At 46.4% G+C, this 22,500-nt stretch overlaps 1 protein-coding gene across 1 annotated transcript in view; it reads right to left on the minus strand.

The window, feature by feature from the left end:
• Nucleotides 1–4,354: 4,354 nt before the first annotated feature.
• The window catches only part of tut4 (terminal uridylyl transferase 4), a 19,387-nt gene continuing 1,241 nt past the window's right edge, over nt 4,355–22,500 (minus strand). The window contains exons 3-30 of the mRNA XM_084473011.1: nt 21,281–21,417; nt 20,962–21,078; nt 19,906–20,083; nt 19,525–19,613; nt 19,098–19,149; nt 18,870–18,939; nt 18,309–18,435; nt 17,535–17,654; nt 16,166–16,348; nt 15,487–15,661; nt 14,509–15,089; nt 13,892–14,042; nt 13,636–13,722; nt 13,360–13,463; nt 13,056–13,113; nt 12,758–12,861; nt 12,290–12,379; nt 11,087–11,200; nt 10,687–10,764; nt 9,836–10,013; nt 9,236–9,283; nt 8,893–8,975; nt 8,673–8,788; nt 7,455–7,609; nt 6,517–6,608; nt 5,500–6,184; nt 5,238–5,408; nt 4,355–4,879 (exon numbers count right to left, since the gene is read on the minus strand). Of these exons, the coding sequence (XP_084329137.1) occupies nt 4,791–4,879; nt 5,238–5,408; nt 5,500–6,184; nt 6,517–6,608; nt 7,455–7,609; nt 8,673–8,788; nt 8,893–8,975; nt 9,236–9,283; nt 9,836–10,013; nt 10,687–10,764; nt 11,087–11,200; nt 12,290–12,379; nt 12,758–12,861; nt 13,056–13,113; nt 13,360–13,463; nt 13,636–13,722; nt 13,892–14,042; nt 14,509–15,089; nt 15,487–15,661; nt 16,166–16,348; nt 17,535–17,654; nt 18,309–18,435; nt 18,870–18,939; nt 19,098–19,149; nt 19,525–19,613; nt 19,906–20,083; nt 20,962–21,078; nt 21,281–21,417 (4,232 nt within the window). The 3' untranslated portion in view covers nt 4,355–4,790. The remainder of the gene's footprint in view (nt 4,880–5,237; nt 5,409–5,499; nt 6,185–6,516; nt 6,609–7,454; nt 7,610–8,672; nt 8,789–8,892; nt 8,976–9,235; nt 9,284–9,835; nt 10,014–10,686; nt 10,765–11,086; nt 11,201–12,289; nt 12,380–12,757; nt 12,862–13,055; nt 13,114–13,359; nt 13,464–13,635; nt 13,723–13,891; nt 14,043–14,508; nt 15,090–15,486; nt 15,662–16,165; nt 16,349–17,534; nt 17,655–18,308; nt 18,436–18,869; nt 18,940–19,097; nt 19,150–19,524; nt 19,614–19,905; nt 20,084–20,961; nt 21,079–21,280; nt 21,418–22,500) is intronic.

Genomic DNA, 22,500 nt, shown 5'->3' on the forward strand with positions numbered 1-22,500 from the left:
GGTGTCACTTTAGCAACTTTAGCCATCAGGGCAAAAGAAAGCTATTATCTTGGCCATGTTTGTTGTTCCACCCTGCTGAGCTTTGGCCGTTGGATTTTGCGATAGGGATCTCAGTTCTAGCCATTCATCTGGTAATAGCGTAGCACAGAGGCAGAAATGGTAACGGTTGATTCAGTTACAGCTTCACACGGCCCCCTTAAACCTCGCCCAATTACAGAAGTGTTTCCCAAACATGTGGTCAGGAGGCGCCCACTTTAAGGGTTTTATAAGCAACTGTGGTATAAGGACTGATTAATGAGTCATAGCCACCAGCAAAACGTCACTTTAACTACTACTGAACTACACAGCAGTGTGATTATTGTCACGAGCACTAATGACACACCGTGCTATTAAGTAGTAGCGGTGGTGGCGCCGTACAGAAAGCCTCACGCTGCTATTGCCCACTGCCGCCGTTCAAAGGCAGGTCACTTTTGAGTGCTGCAGGGTCTCCCCGTCCGCCTCGCAGGGGTCAGGAAAAAGCAATTTGCATTTTAACACCGGGGGGCGGGCACGTGCCGTGCCAAGTCGGCGAGTGACAGTTCCACTCACGGTGCCCTGAAGGGCGGGCGCCACGAGATCACTCCTGACATCCACTTAACAGACTGGCGAGTGGCCACCGGGGGGGGGGGTGGGGGGGCAAGATTTACAGCCCCGCATACCCCCCCCATACATTCACGCCCCTCAGTCGCATCTCCTTTAACGGCGCAATTTGCTGATGTATGCGAACGCCAGTGCATTGTTGTTGTTCGATGATGGATCGTAACTTTTAAATTATTATTCATGTTTCAAAGGAAGTTTAGATAGTGTGGGGGTGGGGGGGGGGGGTAGCTCCTGTTGCTGACCTTCATCAGAACAGGACGGTGGCAGCGAGGCCTCTGTGAGGAGCTGTCAGGGGACGTCTTGCTGCGTCGGACGTTTTCTGTTCAAGGTGGTTTATTGATGACGGGTGTCGCGTTTGAAGGTTAGCCAAAATGGGCTGGTAAAACGACACAGACACCCAGGTCTTTAGATGCAGTTGCATAAGATGATGTCTACACTGTTAGCAAACAAACAGGCTCAGTCTCAGAGACACGCTGTGTTCTCTTTTTTAAAGGACTACTACACACAGGACCAGAATTGATGAGTTTTCTGCCCCCTAAAGGTTAGTCAGATAAAAGGTTGCTCAAGGCTGGTTGTTCAAGGTTGCTCTAGGCTCAAGGTTAGCGAAAGCATCTATGGACAACAAAATTCTTAGGTTACATCACATAACACCAATTTTTTTTATTTTATTTTAAACGTCTAAAGGGCAGCCATCTCACAAAAGTTTTCAGTAAAGGATTATATAATGCAGATGACCACCCTCTGAATTCAAATAGGATGAGTGTAAACTTTGCTCCTCTGCTTTCGTCTTAAAGGCACACATTTGACATAAAACAGTGCCATAATTCAAGGAGGAATATTTGACAAGGAGTAATCTATGAAAGTAAAGCTACATGATGCTGTGGCCCAGAGCAGCGAGAGGTGATGGATGACACATAACGCACCAGGAGTTCTGCTGGCCCCGGACACAGAGCAGTGATCCATGGCTCTCCTTCCTCAACCAGGCAGGTGATGAAGCGCCTGCCACACACTCACGCTGTCCGTTTATCCAACGCATCGTTTGCAGACTGGCAAAGGTTAAGAGACACAGGAACCAGCCGTTAATTAAAAACATTTCAATCTTAATTTTGTCCCACATTCTCCAGAAAAAAAGTTGTTGACATTCATAACTTAGAGGCGTGCACAGGTGTACTTACTTTATAGGGGAATGAACACACATGCACGTACACAGATGGCACTTACACACTCCCTGGGTCTGATAAAAAACCTTTCTTCTCTCTCTCTCTCTCTCTCTCTCTCTAAGCCTATCTGACTTTCCCTCCTGTGTAATTTGTCCGTTTTATCTCGTCTGTGGGGATTTAGCCGACTTTGGGTGCATGTTTAGATAGCAGCGACATCCATTATCAGTCTGAGGCAAACCCTATTTAGACCCTCTGTGAGAGAATTACCAGGGAGGGAGAAGGGATCGCTCTCAAGGCTCCTGTCCCTGCTGTTTAATTGGTCTGATAATCAATTAGGGCTGGTGCACGCCGATACTAACCAGCCGAACAACGCACACACACACATAAACCAGGCCAACGGGGTGTTTCCATGCAACAGGAACGTACAGCTGACCTCAGAAGTCATCAAGGTCCCACCGCATATTTCTGGACTTTTATGTGGTTGAGGGGTAAAGAACGATGAGGTTAATGTTTTCTATCTACGGGGCAGGATGATGGAGTAGCGGAGAAGGGCTCCGTCTCTGGAGAGGCTGAGGGAACCAGGACAGCACTGGTCGATGGAGCAACACTTTAGTAGTCGTTTAGCAGACACTTTTATGCAAAGCAAATCTCCTTAATGAACAGGTAGAGGTTAAGGCATCTTTCTCAAGGATGCCCGCAGGTAAAAAAATTGTCCTATTTAATTCTCTTCAGCATCTCAATGCAGAAATAAGAAGTTGGCTTATTTATCGTTTCCTAAAAGTGGTAGCAAGAAAAATCTCTTCTATTCTGTCTATCAAAAATCGCCTTTAACTTTTCTGCCGTGATACTTAAAAAGCCCGTGGTCATTTGACATGGTTAAAACATGGTTAGACGTAAAACATTGTCATTTCTGCTGTTTTTACATTTACAGTACAGTTCATTTTTGAACCGCCACCCTGCACGGACATCAGACTTTCACAATCAATACCTTTTTCACCCCGGAGGTTAGAATTTCACAGCATCTCCAGATGGGTCTTTCATGATTTCCCTGCTACTAATTGGATTCTCCGCTGGAATCAAAACAACATCCGACTCCTTAGAGCAGGAAAACATGTTTGAGTTTCGGTTTCATCACCAACTCTTCATGTTTGACTTTCACACTCCGGTCTCGTTAAGGTGTTTAATGGGACTGACGAGCAATCTGCAAAAGACTGGCCAGCCGTTTTCACAGACATTAGGATTGTTAATAGCTTTGTTCCCGCTAATCAAAACCCGGAGAATTCAATGCCTACTCTAAATTAAAGACGTCTCCATCACCACAGGCTATATTTAGATGTAATCCTGCACGTGCTCAGAACAAGGCTTTGTGGGGTGCAAAGGGTTTATGGGGTCGTAGGACTTAATGAAGCAGAAGGTTTCCTTAAGGTAAAGATTAATTAAGGTAATTAGACCACTCTTTTTCTCAGGCAAATGATCATGTCCTAGTGTTTCCCCGTCACTGGGGGATATTTAATTACTCTCTTTTCCAATTAGGGAATGGTTTCAAGGGACTTATGATTTATAAGTCAGTTCAAACACGCTTTTTTTTTCCACATATATATGGTAGAACTCAATGTCATATTTAAAATCATAAGTTTATATAAAACAACTTTAATGATCTTAAAAGTATAACTGTGTATTCTGAAGATGCCCAAACATCCTGAACCTAATGATTACTGTTAAGTGACGGAGGAGAGAACGTAAACAATAATAAATAGATATTAAGATCATTGAAAAATGAATAGACTTGTTTTTGTTAGGATCCTGTTTTATTAGGATAATCTTGATTCCAGGTGTTGTCTATTCCATCTGACTTAAAAAATGTAACTGGTTGTTGGTTATGGTGGATGATCAGCTATTGGTTATCACTTTTATATTGTTTACTTGAATAAAGATTATGTTAAATCTAGCAAATGCTGTATCTCACAGCCTAGAGATATGCTAGTGTGCCTGAGACAAAAGATATTTGGAAAAACGTGATGTTAAAATCACTCGCTGCAATCAAGAAAAGGAACTAGGAGCCAGAAGGTTGAATATTCACTGAAACCTGCATGAAAAAAACACTCTTGATTTGCACTAGCAGCTTTAATGTGATCCACTTAGGTGAATCGCCCTCTTAATTTAGAAGTTTTAGAAAAAAAGAACACTTGCTGTAGGTCAAATCTGAACAAGATCCCCATCCACCCGTTGACGACCACCAGACGTTTGGACACAAGGGTATTTTGGATTAATTGGCTTGACAAGACACATTTTATAATACAAGGTTTTATTAGGGTCCCTTATACGTGGACCTTCAAGAATTAGTTCCTGACATCAATAGTTTATGCATGAAAGGAAAATTGCATGTAAAATTCTGTATAATAATCTAAATTCGATTGCAATATTGGACGTGTTAAAGGTTCTCTAAATTCTGCAGAATTGGTACAAAAAGAAAATAAAGGGACGGCAGCATGCCGTTACCCTGGAGACCAGCTGGGATGTACAAATGTAGCCAAAGAAAGAAAGCGAAGACAATATGTTTTTGCTTTTTGTTTATTTTTTTTAAGGTTTAGAATTTTTCGGGTTTTTTTCAATGCATTTTTTTGGCACTACATCATTAGGGGTGAAATGTTAAGTTGTTTTTAAAACAAATCAAGTCTATTCAAAGCCTTCGTTTTGGCGGAAACGTATGAATACAGCTAATAAAAATAAAAGGTTAACCTTTTTTGTTTTCTTCCTTACTTTACACATTAAAATAAAAATGCTTTTTTGGACCCCCTCAAAAATGGGGGCATTAAAATATTTAACATTTGTATCACAAATCAATGCAATGAGACAAAATAAAAAGTAAAACTTAAAAACTGTACAAAAATGATAAAATTCATTTTAAAAATCCTGGTGACCAAATTATGTAAAGTTTACATTACATTATTTTGTTTTGCTAGGGTACCGAATAAAACTGAGTGGCTGAATTCATTTCTTCTGCTGGATGAAGTTTAAGTTTACATGGTGGCGGACATGTTGGACCATTGGAAAGTTCTGGTTGGGGTTTCCAACGGAACCTGAAACACATTAAAAGAGGTACAATTTTAAAGAAACTATAGCATTATGTTACATTTTCTTATTTTCCCTAAAATTCAATCACTTTAAACAACCTTTCTAGTCAGATGACAGAGTCTAGATAGCCCGAGAATAATAGTCCAAACAATTAGATCGTTTAGAGCTGATTTACATTGAAAGAAAGACAAGCTGAAGTTATCTCCCGATTCGCAGCTCCCTATTCGCAGGTGTTGTACAACCAGGAAAGAAATGTAGTCTGAGCATGACCAATCAAACCCCTCTTAACACTTAGTCCCGCCCCACATCCTGCATGTAGGACGGTGGCGATTGGGTAAGTAGTCGTATGATGACAGGGCTCACCTGGGCCCTGGAAGGCTTTGCTGTGTTGGTAGGCTCCATTTCCCTGCTGGAGGAAGCTGTGGGGCATGCGGTAGGGCCAGGACGGGGACATGGAGAAATGGGGCCCCGCACTGGGCTCCCAGCTCCGGGAGCCCTGGCTCCCAGCCCCAAACTGGCCCTGGAAGCCCGGCTCTGTGCACAAACAAGAAGGAGGCTCCGTAAGTTGGGTTTGGTGCAGCAACGGGGGCCGCCCACGCCCTGTGTGAGTGTGTGTGGAGGGTACCTGACTTGGCCACCGTGCCGTTGCCCACCAGGGCCCCGGGCTGCGCCAGGTGGTTCTGCCAGTGTGCGTCCCGGCCCGCCCCCCCCAGGCCCAGCGGCCTCCCCGACGGCTGGGCGAAGATGATGCTGGGGTCGTTCAGGTTCAGGGACCCGTGGCCTCCCCCACCGCCGCCGCCACCGCCACCGCCACCGCCGCCACCGACAACCCCACCCCCGCCTCCGCCGACCACCCCGGGCCCTTTAGGGCCCCCGCTGGGGCGCAGGGGGAACTTGAGGCCGGGGGGCGAGGGGCCGGTGGCACTGGTGGCGGAGGAGGCGGCGGCGGCGGAGGGCGGGGGGAGCACGGGGCCGTGGATGGGCCAGGAGGAGTTGGGGGAGATGTGCACGGGGTGGGGGTGGGGGTGGGGGTGGGGGTGGTGACCCGGGCCCTGGGAGGGGTGGGGGGCGAGGAGACCCAGGGCGGAGAGCGTGGCGGCGGCCCCCGGGTGGAACTGGGCAGGGTGGCCGGCGGGGAAGCTGAACAGGGGCAGGGGCACCTTGGGCGGGCCGCCGCCGCCGGCGGTGCTCTTACACTGGGAGGTCTGCGGGGAGCCCGCCGGCTGGGCGGGGCTCTGCGAGAAGGGGGAGGGGCTCTGGGAGAAGGGGGTGGGCTGGGGGGAGTAGGGCGGGGTCTGGCGGCTGTCCGACTGGTGGCGGGAAAACACAAAAGAGAGAGAGAGAGGGGTGTTACAGGGGCGTGGTCCACATCCCCGTCACGCTGACGCTGTATCGAGGAGGTCTGCTGTAGCTAGCTGTCACTGCTGTATACGGGGAATGGGCTGGCCTAGAGATTGTTAGTACTTGCACTTGGTTCTATGAACGTCTTTACTGCACCGACAGCGATATATTGATTCACTTTCTTATGACAAATGTACTTATTGTAAGTCTTATGTACTTATTGTAAGTCGCTTTGGATAAAAGCGTCTGCTAAATGCCCTAAATGTAAGTGTAAATGTAAATGTCTCTTCTGAATACTCACGCATTCAGAAGACTGTCGGGTCCGGGCGGTGCGGTCCGACTGGGGGATGGGGATGGAATGAGAGCTCACCATGGTGCGCACCATGTGGGCCGCTGGTCCAACAACACAAACAAACACAGACTGCCATTAGCGCGTGTAGACCTTTACATTGTACTGGCCCCGTCCGGCCGAGGCTTCAGCGGGAACACACACGCTTCTTCTACTGTCTCTTAGTCCAGACCGGGTCAGTTTGAAGAGCTTCTAATTAGGGCTGCTCCATTATGGGAAAAAAAAATCATAATCACCAATCATCAATATATATCATAATATCAATATTGAAATCTCGATTATTCCAATGATTATTTTTGAGTTTGAAAACATGATGCATTTATTCATAATTTCTCTCCAAAAAAACCACTTTGTAAATGAGAACTTTGATATTTCCCCTTTAAAAAAATACACAAAATGGTCAAATAGAAAATAATGTCCAGATATGTATCCAGCTGTTCGCCAATTTCTATTAAAAAAAATAATAATAATCGTTTCAACTCGATTATATTAGTTTGGTGATCGTTTCACGCTAAAATCGAAATCATGATCAAAATTAGATTGATCGCGCATCCTTACTTCTAATGCACTTTGCCTGTTCCACTGTTCAGCTCTTACTCACCTTTAATCTTAAAAAGTGTATAACGGGTCAAGGTCAAATATTGTTCAGTGCTGTATGTGTGAACATGTCTCTGTGTGTGTGTGATTGTGTGTGTAAGAGAGTGTGTGTGTGTGTGTGTGTGTGTGTGTGTGTGTGTGTGTGTGTGTGTGTGTGTGTGTGTGTGTGATTGTGTGTGTAAGAGTGTGTGTGCGTGCATGTGTGCGTGACTACATGTATGACTGTAGGGTGAGTGAGTGAGTGAGTGTGAGAGCCCCTGTATGTGAGTGTAATCACGCGCGTGTGTGTGTACCTGGACCCCCGGGGGTCCTCTGGCGGAGGTGTCTGTAGTCGGGACAGTCCCGGCGGACGTGACCCATGTCGCCGCACTGGAAGCAGCGCCTCTCCCTGGGCTCCCTCTCGTCCTCCTTCACGTCCTCCTCCTTCTCCCCCTCCTTCTTCTTCACCCTGGGGGGGGGGGGGGGAGGACACAGGACACAGGACGCAGGTCAGCCTTCAAGCCCCACATTCACACCGGTCATAAACTCATTCACCCTGTCATACAAACCCATTTGTCATTCCCGCACCAAAGGCTCAGTGCTGGTTCCACGTCGCCGCAACGCAGTGACCGTGCAGACGCTGACCCTGTTTTTGGTCCTGCGTCGGGTTTTCAGTGAACGGATCAATATCGCAGCCCTCGCCGCTTCGTCGCCTCCACGCAAGGTTACCATTTTTTGGGAGGCGCGTGTCAGGCCCTCGTGGTGGACGCACGGAGGGTCCCCCCCCCCCTTGCGTTGCGTCGGCGTGGAACCATAGCTAAGCCTTAACATGCACGTTCACCCATACACACGTTCACCCCGTCATACCAACCGGAACAAACTCACATACACATTCACCCTGTCATACCAACCTTACCGCACTCACAAACACATTCACCTTCTCACAAACACATTCACCATCTCTCACATACACATTCACCTTCTCACACATACACATTCACCATCTCACATACACATTCACCCTCTCACATACACATTCACCCTCACACATACACATTCACCCTCTCACATACACATTCACCATCTCACATACATTCACCCTCACACATACACATTCACCCTCTCACAAACACATTCACCCTCTCACAAACATTCACCCTCTCACATACACATTCACCATCTCACATACATTCACCCTCTCACATACACATTCACCCTCTCACATACACATTCACCCTCTCACATACACATTCACCATCTTACATACACATTCACCCTCTCACATACACATTCACCATCTCACATACATTCACCCTCTCACATACACATTCACCCACTCACATACACATTCACCCTCTCACCCACCAAACCAAACTCATTTATTGGAGCATATCAAAGCCCTTGCAAATCCATCCCTGCGGGACCGTGTTGGTCCTTCTTCAGTGCTTTGCCCATATGTAGCCCAGCCCCCTATAACCGGCTCTATAAGGGGAACAGAGAGGGGAGAGCGGCGCTCCTGCTGTTGCACACACCTGCGTCTCTTGGGACAGTCCTTCATGTAGTGGCCGATCTTCCCGCAGATCCGACAGCATCGGTCGTTGGGCGCCAGCTCCCCGTCGGTCAGCACTTTGGAGTCAAAGAAGTAGTCCTGAGAACGAAAACACGCAAAGTAAGGGACCGCAGAAGAGGCGATCAAATTCATCAATGAGAGACGTTTATCTGATTTCAAAATGAGAGTTTGATGTGACCCACCGCCTCCGTGCCAGAAAGGGGATAGAACGGTGTGCCGAACAACTTCCTGCCGTTGATGAAAGCCTTCATGATGAAGTTGGTCACTGAATACACGAGTAAAGGGTAAGATAGGATGAATGCATTAATTTTCCAAAACATGATACATAATAGAACCGATCAATAAAAGAAAAGCATGGATGCTGAGCAGTAAGGGAATAGGAGCGCACACACAGCAGATGTTTGATCGCACTAAATAATGTAGTGGTGTGTGTGTGTGTGTGTGTGTGTGTGTGTGTGTGTGTGTGTGTGTGTGTGTGTGTGTGTGTGTGTGTGTGTGTGTGTGTGTGTGTGTGCGCACACATACTTTTGCGTGAAACGCCAGCCCCCAGGTTGTGGTTCAGATCGAAGGGGTCTGTGGGAGCAATTGGTGGAGTGAGCGAGGGTTTTGAACCACAGAGCACAAACACACTGTTGCTATGGTGGCAAGGCCAGTGGGCACTCTCTGGTTTACAAAATTAAAAGTCCTGCCATGTTTTCCGCCTCCCAGCCCAGTGATTTAATCATTAGCCGTACCCCTGGGTTGTTGTTAATTATCAAATCCAGATGGTCGACTCAAAACAGAAGGAGGGATACTGGGACTTTTATTTTCTTATCCTGACAGTTCCCCCAGCACTACTGGGAAGGGACTTTTATTTTCAGGGGATTCCTGCTCTCTTACTGGGAAGTGGGTTTGACTTTTCTAATTTTAACTTAATTTATATGCCAGACAGCATCCCCCCCCGCCCCCCACCCCCCCATTCAATACGGCAGAGGGACTTTTATTTTCTAAACCTGAACGTTTCACTCACTACTGGGAAGGGACTTTTATTTCCTAAACCCGGCTGTCTAGTACAGAAGGACTCGTATTGCCTGAACCCCCCGTGGACCATCAGCTGGCGAGGACAGCTTGTGCTGCGAGGAGCACCTTCGATGGCGATGCATTTGCTGGTCCACTGTTTCTCAAAGGTGGTGAGGCGCTTCCTCTGGCGGATGCTGATGACGTGCTCCTTGAAGTCAAACTCCTCCGTGTAAAAGCGCAGCAGGCCCAGCCACAGCTCCCCCACAGACTCCCGGTTCTGCTGCAGCTCGGGCAGACGGCGCCGCTGTGTGGGCGAGAGGAACACGCACACACACACACACTCCTGAGACACGCCTTGGGAGGTTCTTTAGCAAACAACGACTCCTATTGCCAAAAATAAGAATTCATCCAAAACGGAATCAGATAGATAGATAGATAGATATAGATAGATAGCTAGGAGTGTGGATCGGATGAGTTAGGTATCTACATGAAGGAAGGTATTCTGTAGGTAGTCAGGTAGTTAGATAGGATGTGTAAGCAGGTTTGAAGACAGCTACCTACCCACTTATGGTTGGTAGGTACGCTGGTAGATAAATAGGTAGCTGTAGGTGGGTACAATTTAAAGGAGGAGGCAGGGAGATGTAGGTGGGTCTACTCAGGTAGATGTAGGTGGGTCTAGTCAGGTAGATGTAGGTGGGTCTACTCAGGTAGATGTAGGTGGGTCTAGTCAGGTAGATGTAGGTGGGTCTAGTCGGGTAGATGTAGGTGGGTCTAGTCAGGTAGATGTAGGTGGGTCTAGTCGGGTAGATGTAGGTGGGTCTAGTCAGGTAGATGTAGGTGGGTCTAGTCGGGTAGATGTAGGTGGGTCTAGTCAGGTAGATGTAGGTGGGTCTACTCAGGTAGGTGTTGGTAGATGTAGGTGGGTCTAGTCGGGTAGGTGTAGAGGAGGGCACTAGAGAGGTAGATGAAGGTCTTACCAGGTCTTCAATGTCGTTGAAGAAGAAAGCGTTCCATCCGTCCACCATGCACTCTGGAACGTTGCTCCCATCAAAGATCTGGACAAGCCCAACAGAGAGGAACGGTTTAACATAATATCCCACAACATTAATTGACTGTTGGTGATAGAGAGTTACAGCCACTATTGCAACCAAATACACATTAAGGGCCCAAAGATACGCTCTTAAATCGGTCTCTGTTTGTCTTTCGATAAAGTTACATGTAGAAATTTTTTTTTTCTTTCATTAATCAATAAAATGTCTGGGCTAGCAAGTAGCACATGATAGCATCATTGATAGCACGTAGCCTCTGGAATAGCACATAGCCATCGTATAAGCTTGTGGTCTCTGTGATGGCTCGTAGCTGGATGGCTAGCGTTACCTCTTGCAGGACGGGGATGACAGGGGGCTGTCTCTGCTGCAGGAAGTAGAGCACCATGAGGATGTAGGCGTAGGACGACAGACTGCCCCGGGACGCATCGCCGATGTCACAGCGCTGGGAGCACACACACACACACACACACACACGCACACATTTAATTATCTAGGCATTTACACGACAGTTCTTTCCAAGGAAGGTGAGGATGAGGACAATCAAAAACGAATGGATGCAACAAGGAATTAAATAAATAAAGTTTCCAAACGGGTCCTAGTTTCTGCTGTCTGGGAACTAAAAAGGTATAGGTCCTATTCATATACCTACAATATCCCATTATCATATGTCTGATATTTTAGATTAGAACACATCCCTGCTGTGTTTCCATTATGTTCTTAAATTTGTTTTTTATTCATTTTTCTTGACTAATTAACTTATTCATTACCGCCGTGCCCACGGGGCAGAACAAAGTACCTAACTCGATCCAAACACATTAGAAGGAGATGGAATTTTTCACCGTACAATATATGCATAAGACTGAATTTGCATTCCCAGATGTCCCTTCCCAAATTGATAAAATAAAATAAAAACTTATATAATATGCAACAAATACTTTCGGTCATGAACACAACTTATACGTTGACTCAGAAGACAGTTGTCAAAAGACGATGTAGCCAACAACTTCGATTGGCTAGAAGCGACAGAATGATTGTCTAGAGTGTGTTAGGTACAGAGTGTGGTGTCTAGAGTGTGTTAGGTACAGAGTGTGGTGTCTAGAGTGTGTTAGGTACAGAGTGTGGTGTCTAGAGTGTGATGTCTAGAGTGTGTTTGGTACAGAGTGTGATGTCTAGAGTGTGTTTGGTACAGAGTGTGATGTCTAGAGTGTGTTTGGTACAGAGTGTGGTGTCTAGAGTGTGATGTCTAGAGTGTGTTTGGTACAGAGTGTGATGTCTAGAGTGTGTTAGGTACAGAGTGTGGTGTCTAGAGTGTGTTAGGTACAGAGTGTGGTGTCTAGAGTGTGTTTGGTACAGAGTGTGATGTCTAGAGTGTGTTAGGTACAGAGTGTGATGTCTAGAGTGTGTTAGGTACAGAGTGTGGTGTCTAGAGTGTGTTTGGTACAGAGTGTGATGTCTAGAGTGTGTTAGGTACAGAGTGTGATGTCTAGAGTGTGTTTGGTACAGAGTGTGGTGTTGAGAGTGTGTCTGGTACCTTAGCAAAGACCTTCATGGTGTAGCCCAGGAACGTAACTCTGGGATCGATGGCAGCGTAGGTGGCCAGCATCCTGGTGTTGTGTTGAGCCTGAAACAGACAGTAGTACACCTTAGATGACATCACTGAAACAATACAAGGCAGATTCACATATATGGAATGGACATGTGTTGCATAGACAGAAATGTTTTCCAAGTAAAAATATTCTCACTGCCATTTTATTGTTGAAGAATTTGAGTTGGTCACCTATTGTAGTTTATTTTAAGAATTTAAGAATGTGAAAGTTTGAAACCCCATACAGGGCATACAAATACTGTCCCGCATCATTCAACCTTAGAAATAACCTAAAAAAAGATATGACATATTTGGGCCAGGGTAACCTAGCCCCAGTTCAAGTTGACAGGACGCTTAGTGAGAATGTGAGGTGGGAGTAGCAGCGGGAGGTGAGGTGTAGGACGCTGGACTCACCAGGGTGTTGTAGAGACTGATGTCTCCCTCCAGCAAGCTCTGCCGGTGCTCAAACTTCACAATGGGCACTTTAGCTGTGGTGATGGGCAGGATGTTTTTCAGACCTAGGGACACAAAGAGCATGTTTATGAACGCAAAAATAAAAAAATATGAAGATAGTGTTCTATATCTATATTACCTTTAATTATAATAATCATGATAATAATGTTCTATTAAAAAAAAAAACGGAAGAAGTAACATTACATTGAGATATTGAAGCAGTTAACTTCTAAATACATTCAAATAAATGTAAATCTACCTGTGTGCTTCTTGAGCACTTTGGCAAGTCCTTCGATGATTTCTTTACAGTTTAACCTCTGCAAGAACAGATGTGACAAAGTGGAGGGTCAATATCCAGCGCTTTTCCCACTGAATGTTAGCCTTGCTCCTAGAAGAGCTTTTGTCCGTGCATCCTTCAAAAAGCACACTGTCCATCACTAATCAATGCGTGTCTACAGTCCCACAAACGATCAGACGATATTAAATCCAAGTGCGCCTTGGGTGCAAGTGTGTATTTGGAAGCGAGTGCAGGTTTCTGTGCCAGTATGTGTTCCCCTCTTGACCTCTGCAGTGTCGTGACCTTCCAGGGTCATGCAGATGTCCAGGTCGCTGTCACGGAATCCAAAGCCGTTCTTGGACGAGCCGAACAGACACAGCAGAGCCTTATCTGTTGGGCGGTGGGACGGCAAACTCAGTGAGAAGAAGGACGTTGTATTTACATGTTTATAAACTCTGTACAATACGAGAAGTGTAAGGCTGGAATTGAATATAACTGTAGATTTGAATAGGACCGTGGATTTGAACGGAAGATATTTTGGGATCGGAGACCCGGTGCTCACCGTTGTACTCCTTCCTGATGAACCTCTCCAAACCAACGAGGATCTGCTCTCTCTTCTGCTGGTCAAGCAACGAGGGAGAGAGCTCATCTGGAACACAACAGACAAATGATAAAGATAAATCTGCGAATTTAACTGAAAACAACACTCGTGGTCTTGTTGGTTGGATTGTAACATTTGCTCACATGACTACATCCACACCATTCATAAATAATACATTAGAACAACAGACGACGGTATAGCGGCACGGAGGACGCACGGTAGCAGAGCCTGCAGAGGCCGTCCAGGATTTCCCGGAAGTGGTCGCCCATGGGGGGCAGCGGCTTCAGCTCCATCTTCTTGAAGTCCTCGGGACACTCGTCCTTCAGGTGACCGTCACGCTTGCAGATGCTGCACACCACCGTCGGAGGCTGGGGACAGGAAGTCACCCGAGACACGGGGAGGTCAGCGACGACGCAGGGACGCAAACGGAGGAGGTCGATCTCAAAAGGAAGTCAAACTCAACGGGAAGACGAAAACAAGGGTGCGCAAAGTGAGAGGGGGTCGAGGACACCGTCAGAGACACAGGGAGTCAGAGACACAGGAAGTCAGAGACACAGGGAGTCAGAGACACAGGAAGTCAGAGACACAGGAAGTCAGAGAAAACTGCTGTCAAAGACACAGGAAGTCCGAAACACAGAAGGTCAGAGACACAGGAGGTCAAAGACACAGGAAGTCAAAGACACAGTGAGTCCAACAAATTACATTTTCAATGACGTGTTTTTTTGCTCAACAACATTTTTCTGTTTGTAATTCCCATGATGCATCAGATATGGTTACGTTTAAGACGTTAGGCTGGGGATGGAAGTGATGTTGCGTGTGTGTCGTCGAAATTACCTTTCCACCCGTGAAAATCATCCTATCGAATATATAGTGCAGGTCTTCCGGCAGTACGAGCCTGTTCTTCTGCGAGACGCGGCGCTCCTCTTCCTCCTCCATCGCTTCTTCGTCATCATCTTCCTCCTGTTCTTCCTCCTCCTCCTCCTCCTCCTCAGAGTCACTGTCCAGCAGGCCGTTGGCAGCCAGGGTAAGCCCCTTCCCGTCGGGGCTCTCCCCATCGCTGAGCCCCAAGTCCTGCAGTCGTCGCTCCAACAAATCCCCCTTCTTTCTCCCAGAAGAACCTGGTCCTTCCTCCTCCTCCTCCTCCTCCTCCTCCTCCTCCTCTCCCTCAACCTCATTCATTCGCCTCCGTCCATCTTTCCCAGCATCCTCCTCTCCCACCTTCTTGGCCCCCGCCCCCGCCCCCCCAGCGCCAGGCTTCCTGCCGGCCTGCTTGCCCCCTCTCTGGCGCCCCCTGCTGCTCATACTCTGGGGGCAGGCAAAGTATTTGTAGGCAGTGCGGAAGCGCTCCTGGATGTACTCGAACACCATCTGGCTGTTGAGACTGCGTGCCACGTTCCTCTTCACCGCAAACGGATCTGAAAAAGGACGGATATCGTGCATATTCAGCAGATTTACATGTAGGTGGATGACGTTAGGCCCGCTGAGAATAAAGGCTTTTTTTTTTTTAATCTTGACGTTGTCCTTTTATTGTCTGTAAAAGTCACCAAATAAATTGGATTGGAGCTTTGAGTCTCTTTCATTCTGAATAAATAACGGAAAATCAATATACGTCTTTTGCAAAGCAAATAAAAACATTTGAAATCCAGAGACTTTTCTAAAGGGAATCTAAACGAGTTAGATTCACCACCAGTAGATTTCAAAAGCCCGGCTGAAAAGTTCTGGGATTATGATCCCCAACACCTACCTGTGACGAGAATCTACTACAGGACAATGTTAACTAGAACAAGAGTCAATCCCAGGCCGTGCGTGTACCTTCGATGGCCAGCCTGCGGCGCGGCCAGTTCTTCTGCTCCCTGGTCAGGAGCTCCTTCAGGCGGATGCTGATGATGTAGTCCTCCAGGGCGAACTCCAGGGTGTAGAAGCGCAGCAGCTCCAGCCACAGCTGGCCCAGGGACTGACCCTCGCTCACGCCCATGGTCAGACGGGTCTGCAGGGGGGGGCAGCAAACAGATGGTCAGCTCAGCTCCACAGGTGGGACATTCATCACACTTCCGCTTTGTCGACCATGGCCTCTGCTGCGATAATCGGATAGCGTGGCTCCCAATCGGCTGTTTTCTATCCCACCGTGATAATCCATTTGGCTGTGTAATATTATTACAATCAATTATATATGTTGCATATTTCTAATGCAATAAAGTTATGTTAAGCATCAACACAAGTTGCTGCTTTAAGCCATAGGCGACGTTGTAATTCGTCATGACGTTTCATAATGACACATCCCGGTACAATGTGTTTATAGTATTTCATTAATACACAGGATCAGAATCACATATTCAGAAGCCCCTGCCCAAACCAACCTTATAAGCACGCTGGCCACTAAGCTACCAACCAATGGTGAAAAACACAAGACAGAAAAAAATCAAATTAAACCTGTCAGAGCTCGCACACCACACCGCACCGGTAGAACTGGAAACGGCCAAACCCGACTCACCAGTCCCTCCCCGTCTGCTTTGGACTGCTCAGGCTTGGGCTTGCCCTCCACGCGGTGCTCGCCCCGGTGCTCCGCCCGGCCCTCCGTGGTGCTGGGGGTTCTGTGCTCCCAGCGCACGAACACATCCAGAGAGATGCCAGTCAGGTGAAACTCGTCCACACGCTTCACAGTGAATCCTTCAATCTGAGAGAGAGAGAGAGAGAGAGAGAGAGAGAGAGAGAGAGAGAGAGAGAGAGAGAGAGAGAGAGAGAGAGAGAGAGAGAGAGAGAGAGAGAGAGAGAGAGAGAGAGAGAGAGAGAGAGAGAGAGAGAGCTTTACTCCAACTCACTAATTCATTCTTAGTTTGTCGGCTGCCAAATCGAGCCTACATCTAAACTATGAAAAGCTGCTCTGATGCCATGCCAGTTATAGGCTGTATTTGTTAGGTATATAATCACTTTCTCTTCATATCCACGTCTGTAAATCTCCGTGTCCATTGTGGCAATAATTCATAAATTCCCAGGCCAACTATTTTATTACCATTGAGTAATCTAGGAGATGACGGTATCTAAAGAGGTTTCTCAGGCATCTCTACAGACATCGGGGGATCGAACCCAGACCCTTTCGACTGGGTTGAACACCCCTTGCCCCTAGACTTCAAGATAATAATGCCGCTTTTCCACCGCCAGTACCAGCTCGACTCGACTCGCCACGCCTTTTTTGCGTTTCCATTGGCAAAAAAAGTACCTGGTACCTAGTACCGGGTACTTTTTTTTAGTACTACCTCCGTCAAGGTTCCAAGCGAGCGGAGTAGGTACTTTTGTGTGACGTAAACAGGCTGCTGGTAACTGATTGGCCAGCGGCTGTAAATGGGAATAATCACTCAAAGTTAAGTTGTGTCCGGCGTGGTTGGAGTCCACAAACCCGCTCCCGAGGGGGACACTGATCAGTGTTTCGCCGTGTGTCTCGCTCCTTTCCCGGGGCTAGAGTTAGGCTGCGCGTGGTTGTGTGTGTCCGGCGTGGCTGGAGTCCACGGACCGGCTCCGGAGGATCAGTGTTTCGCTGTTTCGTTTTAGTGTCGTTCGTTTCCTAGGGCTCGAGTTTCGCCTCCATCAACGTTACCGTATGACAACAATAGACGCGCAGTCATTGCGCTTTTTATTTTATTTCCCATCATAACCTTTCCCGGGAATCAGGAAATAGTCTTCATCAGATTCAGATTTCCCAGGAATCGCGTCTCCCGTGATTAAAACCTAATGACGCCCACATTGAAGAGGTACTTTTTTAGATGGAAACGCGCCTGGAACCGAGTCGAGTCGAGGCGAGTTGAGTCGAGTCGAGCTCATACTGTCGGTGGAAAAGCGGCATAAGAGTGTGTAGTGTGTTATACCCAGTGTCCCAGGTAGACCGGGAGGATGGGCTCTCTCCTCTGCTGCAGGAAGAAGATCACCATGAGGGCGAACGAGTAGGACGGGATGCCTCCCTCGGCCTGACAGTCGATGTGGCACAGCTGAGCAAGAACACAGAGACACACAGCGGAATGAAAACCCAGGAGAACACACAGGGATTACAATGCAGAAATACACATGCAGGGATTAGAGCACAGATATACAAAGGGATTATAACACAAAAAACACAGGTGCCGTGATTAAGACACAAGAGTCCAATCTGCATGGATGAGAACACGAAGGAAATCCAATCTGCGGTGAATAAAATATATTCAGGGAGCTACAGGGATTACAAAACACACCTACAGAATATCAAACACCACTAATGTAGAACTGAACTAGTGCAAGAGCATGTGATGTTTTTTCAGTGGATGTTTCAACAGTGGATTTGTGGAAACTAATATACCATATTGCCATCATGCCATCTTATCATTTTGCAGACACTTTTATCCAAAGGGAATTGCAGTAAATTCAAGTACATTAACTAATAATCAATTAATCAGTTAGGGGGTTAGGGAACATACTCAAGAATGCCTACAGTTAAACTGTAGGCATCCGGACATTGGCGTTCGAACCAAGAACTTTTTGGCCGGGAGTCAATCACCCATAACACCTTCAATATTTTGCTCTGGAAGTTAAGTTGCTCTGTCTCGCCCTTCAACGCCATTAGTCTCAGAACAAAGAAATGCAAGTAAGTGAGTGAGTGTGGGCCGTACCTGGGCCCAGTAGCGGAAGGCCAGCACCAGAGGGACCAGCCTGGGCTCCAGTCTGGCCAAGGCAGCCAGGTGGTTGGTAGTGAGGCAGGCCAGGTCATTACCGGCGCTCACCTTACAGGCAAGCCCACTGCACACAGAGCAACCATGGACACGTATCAGAGACTTGGACTTTAAATTAAACAGGACAAGTATTAACTGAAGAACATATGTCATTATGTTTTTTTTGTTGGATGGATGTGTTTGATTTTCTTTATTCAAAGTTCAACATTCTTGCAACATTCTTCCTTATAGTACATTCATTACAACTTCAACAAGAACCAAGCAGATTTTCTGTTAATGAACTCGTAGTGAAAGACTATCGCAATTTACAAAAAAGGGTTATAGTCTAAGAACTGTTACTTAAACATACACAGGTTATTCATTGAGCAGACTTTTATTTTTATTATTATAGGGTTATTCATCCCGTTTCTAGTATGCAACATATATCATTACATTCCATCCATTAATTATGTAGAGGAACAACCCAGTCGATTTATGGTTAAGGGACAATAAGTCACTGACCTGCTGGCGTCTCGACAGAACACAACAGGGACTTTGGCGTGGAAGTCCGATTCCACCTCCAAGAATTGAGCTGGGTGTGTAAAAGTAGAAGAACAACACAGCCCGTGATGATTTAGCTCTAGGATTCCCATTCGGAAAACGTCTGAAGTGATTTGAAGTGAAAAGGGGCAGGACCTCCAGGACAAAGTTCAAAGTTCTAAGTATTGAAGACATCTTTAAAAGACTCACGACTCTTCTTCAGGATTTCAAGCACTTGGATCAGCACATCAGGTTGAGTCATCTGGGAGGAACAGAACATTAGCAATCAGAAAGATTAGAAGAGTCATCAGTAACACAAATATTCCCAGTTTTTTTTAATCAATAATAATCCATAATACCAAAGGGGACTGTATTAGTGTGCTATCAAACAACTAGTCATTCATCAGATGCCTTTACCCAAGGCCACTTACAAGTGAGGGTGAGAAACGACAAACAAAAGGTGCTGCATCACATCATTTAAAACCGGACAAAGTGCAGAGTTGCTTTAAGAATCACAACGCAATGTTGGCTGACGATATGTCTTCTATTTTGTTATGAGTGCATAAAAGTCCCATCTGCCTACCGCCTCCGTATATTCTAATGAGATCCGGGCCTCCCTGACAGCATAGTAACTCACCGTTGCAGGGTAAGCAACGTCGATGTTGACGTCACTCGTCTTGAAGGCGAATCTGGTGAGGCAGGAGCCATAGAGGCGGAGGGAGCAAGCTGGAGGGAAAACAACAAAATGTATATTCTCCAAAAACACGACATAGCACAATATATAAAAATGTATTGTAATATTAGGTCTGTGTCTTGTGGCAGTTTATTTGAAGTTGCAGGAATTATTTGGTTGTCTCTCTGTTGTTCATTATGCATAGCATTACCTGTCTACCAGTGAGCTGTTGCGAAATAATATGCTTTGCTACTCTTTTAGCTGGGTTGACAAAATTCCTTATATATCCAAATGATATGGACAATATTATACTAGTCCCCCCTTCCCCTTGGACATTCATCTCACCGGAGAGATGTTGTTGGATAGTCTCCTCCATCCGGCTGACCACAGCCTGTCGCTGCTGGAAGTCCTCCTCAGAGATGCCCTGGACCCTGGCAGCCTCCAGCACCGCTGCGTCCACGGCCCGGAGCTGGGCCACGGACGGCGGAGGCAGGGCTCGCAGCTCGTTCTCCTCCTGCTTCTCCTGGAATAACAACAGGCCTGAGAAACAACTCACTGAGGAGAGAGAACCAATTCAACGCATTAAAGAGAACACGACAACCTTTCAACTGTTAAAAGGACAATTCCGGTATTTTGAACAATGAGCCCCCTTTCCGTTTCCGTTTCAATGGGATTTAAAAAATGCCAAATAAAACACGACAGAAACTGTATTTAGCTACGATACTTGATTTGGAACATCAACGAACACCACTAACCACTCGGTGAGTTGCACATTTCTGAAAATGAACGTTTAGGGTTGTTTTAAGGACAGGTTTGTGAATGCCCGTAGCCAGCCATTCTGAAGCAGGCAGGGGTGATTTGAAATGAGCCAAATACCCGAGACAGGACCAATAGTCAAAAATGTCAACAACTCGACAAACCAGAAAGGTTTGTCGAGTTCAAAATGCCAATGTTCAAAATACAGGAATTGTTCTTTTAGTATTGTCGTCTTTTGTGGACGTGTTTGGAATATGCACACATATTGTCTTGCCATTATTTGTCTGTAAAAATTTGGTCAGACAAGCTCATACAGACTATAGTAAAATCTCTAGACCCTGTGCCTGAATGAGAGGTCAACGTTTCAGACTTCCTGTTCATCGATATGAAAATGAATATCGGAATAATTTAGGGTCACATCTTTCAGGCCGATTGGTGCGTACATTTACCTCAGTCTCATTTTTACATTCTACTCCAATACCCATAAGTTTCTACAGAGAACTTACATGAAAAAGAAAAACATTTGTGGGGTTAAATAAAACCGCACTAATGACATCACACTGGGAATCCGACAGTATCTCTTCAGTGTCTTTCAGTAAGTATGTCTGCGTTGTGTCTGACACTCTGCATTGATTGAAACCGCACCATAATGTTCTTTTTGTGCCTCTTCTCTTTGATGTGTTTGTGGGCTCCTTGGATGTTCTCGATGTGCACGGAGCAGAGCTTGCATAAGTACTGAAAGTTGGGGTACTCAGGGGACTGCTGTGAAGACAAAACACAAGTAATCAATTTAAAATCCATCAGACGAGTGGCCCTTTAATATGTTCACATGGCAATCTGGGGACGTTAGGCTGCACCCCACCGCCTTTATGGGTGTTGTGTGGGGGCTGGTTTTCTTGCAAAATTTTGTAACGCATCGACAGCAGGTTTTGGTCATGTATGACATTAAGAAGCCGGCCAGTACCTTCACTAGTCGATGGATGTAGTCCCGGTACAGGCGCTCCTCCGCCTGCTGCAGGCCCAGCTGTTGCTCCGTGAGGTTTCCGTCCACCATCACTGCACCGGTCTCTGACCCTTTCTCTCTGGATTCACCCAGCGACACTGCAGACAAACAGTCAAGCAGCTTGGTAAGATTCTCATGCTCCAAACTGTTGGGAAAAACAGTCTAGTCTGTCTAGTTACTTGACCAGATAAAATGAGACGGAGAGGTAATAAAGTCTGTCAGCACGAGGGCCTCGGATTTATTGAGTAAAGTAGCAAAGGTAATACTGATTCATAAAGCGTGAGAGATCGAATATTTCTAAGTCCCTACCAGTTGCTGAGGTCATCTGGAGCTTCGCCTCCGTGGAAGTTCTGCTTCAGAAGAGCATGAGGTGTTCCTGTGTGATGCAGTCTTATGCTGTATTTTCCCTCCCAACGAGGTGTGTGCATTTCGAGGTGTGTGTGTTTCTGGATGTTTAGCTTGACCTTGAGCCTCCGGGCTCTGCTGACTTTGAGTGTCTTCTGTGTATCTCCTAACAAGCTGTGAGGGCTTCTCGAGGGGTATCTTGACCCTGAGCTGTGGCCGAATGTTATCAGCAGACTGACTCCTGTTCTTGCGAATGTGTGGTGCATTGTATGAGTCTCCAACATCTCCCATAGTTGGGATATGCGGCCTCCGGCTCAGGCCTTGACCTGAAAAAATAGCTGACTATATTCGTAATGTACATGTGGTGTGTTCGTTAGGTTAGAACAAGAGTTAACTATATTCGTAATGTACATGTCATGTGATGTGCTCGTTAGGTTATTTTGCCCATCAAAACCCATCATGTTCTATAGTGCAACGTATACAGACTTTTTAAATTAAAGTCTGATCATGTTTGGTTGGAATATTTACAGATTTTTTCCTTGCTCCAACCATTTCAAAACAATGTCCTCGAAAGACTTAATTTCTAGTCCAGGCGTCGTTACAATTTACCAGCCTCTCTATACTATTTATTCATTCAACAAAAGAAGTGACTTCTATATGCGTCGGAGTACATTCAAAACACACAATCAATATTGTACTACAATTACCAACCAACGGAAGCGCTGTACGATCCAGTTTCCAAAACAATAACGCAAAAAAGATGACTTATCTTCCACTCAAATCCCAGTCAGTCAATCTCTCCGGGACCACAGCCCTAAATGTGGCAACTCTCCTCA

This window comes from Micromesistius poutassou (assembly GCF_964030765.1).
Source record: "Micromesistius poutassou genome assembly, chromosome: 9".
Lineage (NCBI taxonomy): Eukaryota > Metazoa > Chordata > Actinopteri > Gadiformes > Gadidae > Micromesistius > Micromesistius poutassou.